Source organism: Rhinopithecus bieti, unplaced genomic scaffold (assembly GCF_001698545.2).
Source record: "Rhinopithecus bieti isolate Rb0 unplaced genomic scaffold, ASM169854v2 scaffold_9581, whole genome shotgun sequence".
Lineage (NCBI taxonomy): Eukaryota > Metazoa > Chordata > Mammalia > Primates > Cercopithecidae > Rhinopithecus > Rhinopithecus bieti.
The window spans coordinates 2,076,394-2,088,031 of record NW_016806413.1 but is presented as its reverse complement, the minus strand read 5'-3'; the positions used below and the strand labels follow the sequence as shown (position 1 = coordinate 2,088,031).

Genomic DNA, 11,638 nt, shown 5'->3' with positions numbered 1-11,638 from the left:
CACGAGCCACTGCACCCAGCCTACTTCCTTCTTTAGAAGCTTCTAGTGCAGTGGATGTGATGGGGAGAGGGGAGCCTGTGCCCATGTTAATGATGGCTCAATTTGAATTTTAAAACTTATTTAATAACTAGCATACTCAAACTATTATGTATATACTAAAATAAATAGATACCATACCTGATCTCAGAAGCTTACAAGCTGGTATGAAAGTATACACATATGCAGCTGGATGCAGTGGCTCACAGCTATAATCCCAGCACACTGGGAGGTCGAGGCGGGCAGACCACCCGAGGTTGGGAGTTTCAGACCAGCCTGACCAACATAGAGAAGCCCCATCTCTACTAAAAATAAAAAAAAATAAAAAAATTAGCCATGCATGGTGGTGCATGCCTGTAATCCCAGCTACTCGGGAGGCTGAGGCAGAAGAACCACTTGAACCCGAGAAGCAGAGGTTTTGGTGAGCCAAGATTGCACCACTGCACTCCAGCCTGGGCAACAAGAGCAAGACTGAGACTCTGTCTCAAAAAAAAAACAAAAAACAAAAAAAGAAAGTATACACATACACAACTATATATGTGTATACTCTGTATATATATGATACACATATCACATTGTAAGTTGAGAACAATTTACAAAAACATTTAACAGTTATACATCATAGCACCAGCTAATTTAAAGCATTAAGGCCAAATCAATAGAAGTATAAACTAAACAAACAACTATTTGAAGAAGAATGTCTTTCAGAGATGGCATAAATCTTGAACATTGTGATGGAAGTGATTAGTAAACAGGAAGAAAAAGTTTTCTAGCTAGAAAACACAAAAATGGTGAGAGGATGTAGCTTACAGTACAAATTTTAAAAATAGCTGTGGAAGGAGATAGCCAAGGAGCAGGGAAGAACAATGTTGTAGAATGACTTTAAAAGTGACTTTACGTAAATGGTCCAGTGGAGGAACTGCAATAGAATAAAGATAATACAACTGCTGTTCTTCAAATGCAGAATCTGATTATGGAATGTATACTAATAAGACAGATTTTTTAAAATAGTTTTTTAAGAGAAAGAAGGAAACCTACAAGTTAATGACAGATGTAATCCCTAATTTCCTAAGTAAGGATCAGACTAACTTGCACCTACTCTCCCACCTTAGTGACCGAAGGAAAAGCAAGTAGGGTATGGTCACCACTGTGATTAGTGGTCTCCAAGGAGACCATGATCAACATCCTTCTTATAAAGAAAGCTTAACTCAAAGGTCTTTGCTCTCTGTCTCAGAGAACCATGCCTTAAGATGATGACCAAGACAGACCTGAGGGCTTCTCTCCAGTGTGAGTTCGCTGGTGGTGATTAAAAGTGGAACGCTGACTAAAGGCTTTCCCACATTGACTACATTCATAAGGTTTCTCTCCAGTGTGGACTCTCTGGTGCACAATAAGCTGTGAGCTGTCACTAAAAGCTTTCCCACAATCATTGCATTTATAGGGTTTTTCCCCAGTATGGGTTCTCTGATGTACCATAAGACTAGAATTATAACTGAAGGCCTTCCCACACTCATGACATTCATAGGGTTTCTCACCAGTGTGAACTCTCTGGTGTATAATGAGGTATGAGTTTTGACTGAAGGATTTTCCACACTCATTGCATTTATAGGGCTTCTCACCTGTGTGAAGTCTCTGGTGCCGAATAAGACATTTACTCAGACTGAATGCCTTACCACACTCGCTACATTTAAATGGTTTTTCTCCAGTATGAATTCGCTCATGCTCAACAAGTTGAGAGATCTGATTGAAGGCTTTCCCACATTCACTACATTTGTATGGCTTTTCCCCAGTGTGGAGGCTCTGATGTCGAATAAGACATTTACTCCGACTAAAGGCTTTACCACATTCACTACACTCATAAGGCTTCTCTCCAGTGTGGGTTCTCTGATGGTCAATGAGATTTCTATTGGAACAGAAAGCTCTCCCACATTCATCACACTTATAAGGTTTCTTACCAGTGTGCAGAACCTGATGTCGAACAAGATTTTTACTGCGACTAAAGGCTGCCCCACACTCCTTACATTCATAAGGTTTCTCCCCAGTATGGGTTCTCTGGTGGTCGAAGAGTTTGCAGCTCTGATTAAAAGCTTTTGTACATTCATTACATTTATAGGGTTTCTCCCCATTATGGAGTCTCTGATGTTGAATGAGATGGGAGCTGTGCCTGTACGCCTTTCCACACTCACTGCATTCATAGGGTTTTTCCCCTGTGTGGGTTCTGAGATGAACAATGAGCTGGGAGGTTTGCCTGAAGGTCTTCCCACACTCATTACACTCATAGGGTTTCTCTCCAGTGTGGATTCTCTGATGGCCAATAAGGTGAGAACTCCAATAAAAAGCTTTGCCACATTCATCACATCGATAGGATTTCTGTCCCTTTAAAACTCCTTCATGTTCAGCAGGACTGGAAGACAGATGTGGATGTTCCCCAACTTCCTTATATTCCTCATATCTGTCTTTTGTGCATTTTTTCTTATCTTCATCTGTTATTTCCAAGAAATCACTTTCTAGTCTGCTCCCTTCTTCATTTGTGGTATGTCCTTCTAAGTCTTTGAAGGTATCTTCACAAACATCTCCAATCTCTGCTTCCCCAGGAACCACCCCAAAGAGTCCCCCTGATGTGCTATTAGATGACTCTGATCCTTTAAAAATTTCCTGCTTCGGAATCAACTCCGAACTCTCCATCATGTTCCTACCTGCTGCCAAAAGAAAAGAGACGACAACTTTTACTCATTTCTTTTCCTGTTGAAGAAACAGAATCATAAAGAGCTAATGTACCTGAAAAAAAGTCACATTATGGTTAAGAAATGAGATGACACATTAAAAACAAGAGCAAAATGCTCAATTGTATCTTAGGGATAGAAAAACAAGGAAGAAGATAGTCAGTGGAGGAGGGTGGAAAAAAGATATCGAGCCAGCACAGCCAAGTCAGAAAGGCCATTGGAAAGCAAGGGACTGGATTGCAAAGCATGCTGTGATCTTATATAAGTCACTCTCACATCATGTCTCTTTAGCAAAATGGTAAACTTTGAGTTCCCTTCCAACCATGACATTATATGGTTCCATGGTTCTCAGAAAAGACGTTGGGAGAGGGAAGGATGGCAAATACCTCAAGTCAAATACAAGAAAGAGACAAGGAAAAGATGGGAATGAGTTGAGAAATTTCTACTATGAGGGTATGATTAGGAAAGCATACAAAAGGAGAGATGTTGTATGACAGGACAGTAATGAGATTCGGAGAAGCTATCGGTTAAGAAAAGCTGGACGGCAGTATTGATGGAGACAGCAGATTTCTAAAAGTGGGGATGCCACTGGCCCTCAGAGCATTGGCCTGGTTCCTACCAGTTGTGTACTCCCAGAAAAGATAAGAGGGACATCAATCATTTAAAATATAAATTAAATTTCTTTGATTCTCTAGAATATAAAGGAACTGAACAGGTAAATATTTGCCTTTTGGAATTCTGAATACAAAATCTGGGAGAAGGCAGAGCAATCATGGCCAAGGAAAAACACCAATATGTGGGTTCCTTTCAATCACATCTGAATTGGGGCCACAGCCATCATGCCAGTTAGCCTATGAAAAGTTTAAGATATCTGGGTGAGTGATTCCTAAGCCCACCCTTTCCAGAGTTGGCTACTGCCCTATACGAATCAATCACAGCACCTGCCCTGCCAAGAAGCCCTCCCAGGAAACTGCACTGCCCCAGTCTTTGCAGAGAGGAACACTTAGGCAACCATGCTTTGTGGCAAGTGACCCTGAACATCCCATGATGGACCGCAAGTGAATGGACCAGAACCAGGTACTAGATCCAAGGGCAGCTTATCTGTAGGTTGGTCTTCAGCCTCTGCCATGGCCTGGGCCAAAGCTCTGCCCAACTGAGATGATGGGTAATGGCTATAGCAAAAGGAATCTGTTTCTAAGGAAGTTTGGAACTGAAAGTAGGGCAAAATTATGAGTGGCAGTGGAATCTGAAGTGACACATGGAGAGAAGTCAAGCCATTAGGAGACAGAGCAAGCAACAAATATAAGGGAACAGGAAGTACAATTAGGAAAGAGCTATGAAAAGGACAAAAGATTCACAGTGAAGAAAATGGGCAGCAGGAGGAGGACAAGCAGAGAGAAAACAGATACACCGAGAGCAGCTGTATTACATTCACACTGGAACACAGGCATCAACATGCATTTGCTTTTGCTGCTCAGGCTCCCAGGCTGCCCTGAGTCAAGGCCCTGCTTCCCACAGTCTGGTCTGGCTGATCAGTTTCTTCCGGGTTCTCATTCCTTTAAGCCAATGACTCACAGCTCCTTATTTAACAATAACTTGAATGGCTCTCTATTCCTTACAACTAAGAAGCCCTACCTAAACCACACTGTATCAATTCATAATGAGGTGAAGAGAATGCTGATCATTGTTGAATCTCAGTGATGAATGCAGACAGGGTCCCTATATTATTCACTCTAGTTTATCTATGTTTGGAAATTTTCATAGTAAAAAGCTTAAAGAGACAAGGAATATAGAAAAGAGAATGTGCAGCATGCAGACTCTTAAGTGACTAGGAAACAGAATCTATTACCCAAGGAGGCCATGCTACGGTCATTTCCCGGCATCATGTTCCACTGCAGGGCTCATCTGACTGAGTGCGGGACCTTTCCATTTCTTCTGAGTATAGTCCACACACAGGTCCTCATACGCTACAGTATCCTGGAATGACAAGCTCCGATCGCTCAGTAACATTCACAGCCTGAAAGGTAGAGTCATCAGGGGTGCAGAGGGCACAGGGTATGGGCTCTTCATGGGCAAAACTGTGGGAGAGAGGAGCTGAGATGACACCTCAAAAATGACAAGTCCAGGGCAAGATAGAGTCCATTACCTCCAGGGGAAGCAATGAGGCAGGAGAGCCATAGGAACAGTCTTAGATGGGGCAGAGTCCTGGGGGTGAGACCTCTAGCCATTCCTGGACCAGACTAATGGGGATGTGGTAAAAACACAAAGAACCAAGCTCACCTGGGGCCTGACCATCCGAAATACAGTTGCCCCTGCCTGGTCTCCTGAATTCACCACCTGAGTAAGGGTAGGAACTGGAGAAGCACATTGAGCTGAGGGAGGAAAGAAAGCTATGAGTGGGACAAGCCCTGCTTCCGGCTCCCATAAGAGCTATTTCCAATAAGTGGATTCAAGAGAACCCAGACACCTCCACACACACGACTCTTAACCTCTTCCATAAGGCATTATCCCTAAGAGTGCTGTGATTAATTTTCCCTGGAGGGCACAGTAGCAAGGTCGCGTATGCAAGCTAAGAACTGGGTGTTCCTCCAAGCTCTCACTCTCATCAAACCTTTTTCAAGGAAGCTATTCCTGTCCACACTCTCTCTCCCCATGGCCTAATCCCTAGCACCACCAGCCCTGATTTTCCCCTCAATAGTTGTGGTTCTCATGCCCATGGTTCCTCTTCCTGCTCTGCCTCTCTCATTATAGACCCCCTTAAAACTCGAGGGCCCAGTGCTCCTTGTTCTTTCCATCCAGCAATCTGACCAACTCTCATTTCTTTAATTACTGCCTCTCACAGTATCTTACTTCTCTCCTAGACCCCTACCGACCGACATGCCTCCTGTTGCCTATGGACATTTCACTTGGGTGGGGCCTGCAACACCTTAAGTTCAGTGTCTAACATGGCAATGTTCCTTATTGCCTTCCTCTCTGGATTTCCCAAGTTATGTCAATGAATTCACACACTGGCCAAAACATTGTAATTCCTCTCTTTTCCTTCAAACACAAGTCATTGATATTCCCAAAACCTCATCTACAGGTTGTACACAATCCCTATCGATTCCCAGGGGGCATCTTTTTAGAAAGTCCAAAAGCGATTCCCTAAAATTATGTGGAAACTCAAGGACCCATACAATCACAATTCTTCTTGAAAAAAGGAGGAATAAGTTGAAGGACCAAACTTCTCAATTTCCAATACTTCCTACAGAACAAAGTCTTCAATGTAATTGCTTCCCCTGGCATAAGAATAGACTATATAGTCAATGGATTAGAATTAAGAGTCCAGAAATTAAAACCTCATACATCTCTATCATTATTTTACAACAATGGTGCCAAGATATTCAAAAGTGGAAAAGAATGATCTTTTCAACAAATGGTGGCTGAGACCAAGTGGATATGCACCTGCAAAATAATGAAGATGGTGCCTCTACTCACTCCATCTATAAAATATACTTCTAAAAGATCAAAGACCTACATATAAGAACTAAACCTTGCCGGTGCAGTGGCTCACACGTGTAATCCCAGCACTTTGGGGAGGCCGAGGCAGGTGAATCACCTGTGGTCAGGGGTTCGAAGACCAGCCTGGCCCCAACCCACAGGCAAAAAGCAAATCTCTATTAAAAATAAGAAAAAACCTAGCTGGGCATGGTGGTGGGCCCTTGTAACCCCAAGTTACTCAGGAGGTCTGAAGCAAGGACAGAATTGTTGAACGTGGGAGGCCAGAGGTTGCAAGTGAGCCAAGGAATCTGTCCATTGAAGCTCCATGCCTGGGCAACAGAGTATTCTATGTCAAAAAAAAAAAAAAAAAAAAAAAAACTAAACTAAAACTCTAAAACTCTTATAAGAAACTAGGTATAAGTCTTTGTGACATTCAATGGATTCATTGCCACATGCACACCAACATATGAAAACAAGGAAAAAATAAATAAATTGGACTTTACACAAAAGGAAACCTCTTGTAACAAAATAAGAAGAAAGTGAAAGTGAAAAGCCATCCCACAGACTGGAAGAAACACTGGCTAATCATGTATCTGATAAAGACTTGTAATCTATAATATATAAAATATATATATTTATGTTATTAATATATATATTCTTTAAATATATATTATATTATTTAAATAAAGATATAGACAGAATATATGTTTATATTCTTTATATATTACAACTCAATAATAAAAAGAAAAAAACAATAAATTTTAAAATAGGGCCAGGGCACAGTGGATCATGCCTATAATCCCAGCACTTTGGGAGGCCAAGGCAGGTAGATCACCTGAGGTCAGGAGTTTGAGACCAGCCTGGCCAACATGGCGAAACCTCGTCTCTACTAAAATACAAAATTAGCCAGGCATGGTGGCACATGCCTGTAATCCCAGCTACTCGGGAGGCTGAGGCAGTAGAATCACTTGAACCTAGGAGGCAGAGGTTGCGGTGAGCTGAGATTGCATCACTAAACTCCAGCCTGGGTGACAGAATGAGACTCCATCTCAAAAATAAAAATGGCCAAAGGGTCTGAATTGACATTTCTCCAAAGAAAATATTAAAATGTCTAATAAGTACACAGGATAGTCATCAGGGAATGCAGATTAACAGAACAATAAGATAGTACTTCATACCCAGTAAGGTGGCTAAAACAAAAATCCAATAATAAGCAATCATGGGAGGCCAAGGTGAGGGGATTGCTTGAGTCCAGGAATTCAAGACCAGCCTAGGCAACATGGCAAAATCCTATCTCTACAAAAAATACAAAAAATTAGCTGGGCCTGGTGGCACGCACCTTGTGGTCCCTGCTACCCAGGAGGCTGAGGTAAGAAGATCGCCTGGGCCTGTAAGGTCGAGGCTACAGTAAGCCAAGATCACACCACTGCACTCCAGCCTAGGGGAGAGAGCAAGACTCTGTCCCAGAAAAATAAATAAAAAATCAGTGAGAATGTGGAGATACTGAAACTTTATCCACTGCTGGTGGAAATGTAAATTGATGCATACACTTATGAAAAGTCTGACAGTTCCTCACGATGTTAAACATACATTTACTAATTGACCTAGCAATTCTACTCCTATATATATACCCAAGATAAAATAAAATAGATGTGCATACAAAAACTCATACACAAATGTTCATAGCAGCATTATACATAATAGTAAGAAGGAAGAAACAATCCAAGTATTCATCTAGCTTTTCACATTTATTGGCATAAAGCTATTTACAGTATTGGTATTCTCTTAAAATTAAGTAACTATATCTTCTTTTTGTGCACACTCTTAACAATCCAGGAATAGAGACATCCTTAAACTGATATGCAGAATAGACAAAAGAAATCTCCAACAGACGTGACACTAAATGGTAAAGACACAAAATGCTTTGCAATTAAAAATAGGAACAAACAATGTAATCCTAGACAATGCAATTAGACAAGAAAAAAATATGCAGAAAATAGACAAGAAAGATGAAAGCAAATATACTCATGAATGATATGAAACATCACCTAAAAAGTTACACAGAATGAACCAAAAAAAACAGGTAGAACATGATAGGACATTCAGGAGGTTGAATATGTAACCAACATGTACTCAATAACTTTCCAACACAATAGCAACCAATCAGAAATGAATTAATACAATAGCAATAAAAATATAAAGTACTCAGAAATAAAGCCAATAAAAAATGTACAAGACCTTAGTGGAGAAATAGAAAACTCTGCCAAAAGACATAACAGATATAAATACATTTTGTGTGGGAAAACACTCCTTCAAGATGTCCATTTTTTCTAAATTAATATGCAAAGTCAACAAAATCCCAGCCAATCACAATGTAATTTTTCTTAGAGCTTGATAAGCATCTTCTAAAATTCAAATGAATGAGTAAAATAATAGTCAAGAAAACTTTTTAGATGTGGAAAGTTTTGTTCTACCAGACAATAAGGTTTAATATGAAGCTGTAGTACTTAACACAGCACGTATTACTGAAGAAATATGCAAACCGTAGATAAAAGGAAAAGTACAGAATCCTGACACAGGCTTATACACATATGTAAGATTTGTTTTTTTGTTTCTATGGAGACGGAGTCTTGCTCTGTCGCAGAGGCTGGAGTGCAGTGGGGAGATCTCTGCTCACTGCAACCTCCGCCTCCTGGATTCAAGTGATTCTCCAGCCTCAGCCTTCCGAGTAGCTGGGATTACAGGCATGCAACACCATGCCCAGCTAATTTTATAAGTTTGATATATGACAGAGATAGTGTCACTACAGTGTTACCTTAAAAAAAAAATTGGGGGTTCATTCACCCGGCGAGTAACAAACAACTGTGAGTATGCAAGTTTGGATCAATAGGAGTTTTATTACTTGGCGTAAGTAAGGAGGACACTGGGAATATTTTCCAAAGCAGTATCTCTCCGAGGGAAATAGGAGAGTTTTATGGAGCAATGGAGAGGGGAGAGGCTACATTATCCCATGTATAGGAGGGGTCCCAGTGGTACAGACGCAGTCATGATGCCAGCACCTAAGTCACGAGTTATGGTAATGAAGCTATAGCTACTCCCAGGTGGAGACTTTAGCATGTAATGAGAAGAGTTCACTCAGGTTCATCTATAAGTTGCTGGAGTCTGTCAGGAGCTGGTTTTAACTAACTAGGTGACTGCAATCCACACAGAGTTTAGGAAGAAACAGGCTGCAGGCCAGGAGGCTGTAAAACTGTCTGATTGCTCAAGTAGATTAAATTGATTACAATCCCTGTCTACTTACAGCAGCAAGACCTTCTTTTAAAGAGCCCCAGCACCTGTAAAATTAACCTGTGCCAGCAGCTGTGCTTGCTTACAGAGACAAAGACCAAATGTCAGTAACCACAAACGAGAACTTAGCTCAGCAGTGCTACCCAGGCCTGAATCCTTGCTTCATTACCTTATTAAAATCTCCACCTAAAAGGGAGAAATACACTTTGTGAGGCACATATAGTGCTGAGTACAAAAGAAACAATGAGACTGACCGGGCGTGGTGGCTCACACCTGTAATCCCAGCACTTTGGGAGGCCAAGGCAGGTGGATCACAAGGTCAGGAGTTCAAGACCAACCTGGCCAAGATGGTGAAATCCCATCTCTACTAAACATACAAACAAACAAACAACAACAACAACAAAAAACAAAAAGCCAGGTGTGGTGTCAGGCGCCTGTAATCTCAGATACTTGGAGGGCTGAGGCAGAGAACTGCTTGAACCAGGGAGGCGGAGGTTGCAGTGAGCTGATATCACACCACTGCACTCCAGCCTGGGTGACACAGAGTGAGACTTGGTCTCAAAAAAAATTTTAAAAAAAAGCTAAAAAACAGACAAAAAAAAAACCACACGACTCTAAGAACCCTGGTGTAAGCAAGAATTTAAGACAACAAAATGAAAAGAGTGAATATATTTGAATACAACAATATGAAAAAATCTCTGTCCAAAATAAAAGCAAAAGAAAAAAAGAACACCAAACACAAACCACGAATAGAAGTGGAAATGTAATAGCTAACAGGAAGGATAGTTTGAAAGTCCACAGTAAAACTAAAAAGACATATTCCTTATGCTACAGGCATTTAACTTGTAAGAATCTGCCCTGAAAAACACTTGCACGGGTATTCAGACATTTACACAGGTATTCACCAGAATATTCTCTGTAATAACATAATACTGGATTCAACCTACTTGTCCATCAATATGGCTAAATAAAAGTAGCATTTTTATATGATGAAATGCCATACAGCACCTAAAAGGAACATATTAGATCCTTGTGCATCACCATGGCTGTTCCACAATTCACCAAGTGGTCAGGCTGTGCTGCCAAGATTTAAAAAAGGCCATCAAGGAAGGGACAGCACATGATCTGAGGTCGCTGAGGACAGACACCAACCACATGAGGCCCCAAGAGAAACAGTGTAAACTTACAGTAAAAGGAGAAACAGGGCACAAGATCCAGCCTCCTGCAATGCAAAGATCCCCCAGAGCGAGCACATCCACTCCACAGCAATAGGGCTGGTGTGATGCACACACCCCACTTAGTAAGGAAGAAAGATCTCAATCCACCCTCCCCACTCCCATGGGGTGTGAAATACAGAAAGCTGAGAGAATGAATTAAGGCCACTGACTTAAGAGATTAAACACAACAAAGGAGTAGACATGAAGCCTGAAACAGTGAAAGACAGGAGGCATTAAATGCAGCAGCACAGGCTGTGAGGGCTCTAACTCTGCAAGGAAATGTTCCAGGCTCAAGGTCACTCTTACATTCTTAACTTGGCAATGGGGCATTAAAAAAAAAAAAAAAAAAAAAAAAAGACATTAAAACCGTCAATTCTTCTTGTCTCCCAGTTTAGATATTCCTTCTTTCATTAATTTAACAAACACCTTCTAGGAGCACCTACTATGTCCCATACACTAAGGTAACAACAATTAATAAAGCAGACAAAAAGCACTGCCCTGGCAAGGGGCTTATGGGAAGATCAACCAATAAACAAATATATGCTATGTTAGACGGCGACAGGTGCTAGGAAGTGAAATAAGACAAGAAAAAGGGAGAAGTCTATGCCAGATGTTTTCAATGTCAGGAGACCTGGAGACTAAGATTTCCGGACGGTGGCTACTATCACTTTTCTTCCACTTTCCTTCCACTTTCCCTCCACTTTCCCGTGTTATCTAATTGTCTCTAATAAGTACGCTTTATTCGCATAATTGGGTGAAAAGATAAAGCCGGGAGAAACCGGGACTCTTTCCAGATTCTCTGCCCCAGACGCCCAGGGGCGAAGAGGTACCCCTCGGCGTGGCGGGGCGGGATCCACGGGCAGACCCCGCCCCGGGTGCAGCCTCCAGGCCGGG

At 41.5% G+C, this 11,638-nt stretch overlaps 1 protein-coding gene across 1 annotated transcript in view; it reads right to left on the bottom strand.

Annotated features, from left to right (window-relative positions):
• Positions 1-546: 546 nt before the first annotated feature.
• The window catches only part of LOC108532319 (zinc finger protein 852), a 15,338-nt gene continuing 4,246 nt past the window's right edge, over positions 547-11,638 (bottom strand). The window contains 5 exon segments of the mRNA XM_017876316.1: positions 547-1,311; positions 1,314-2,732; positions 4,609-4,660; positions 4,662-4,736; positions 5,040-5,131. Of these exon segments, the coding sequence (XP_017731805.1) occupies positions 1,190-1,311; positions 1,314-2,732; positions 4,609-4,660; positions 4,662-4,736; positions 5,040-5,054 (1,683 nt within the window). The 5' untranslated portion in view covers positions 5,055-5,131 and the 3' untranslated portion in view covers positions 547-1,189.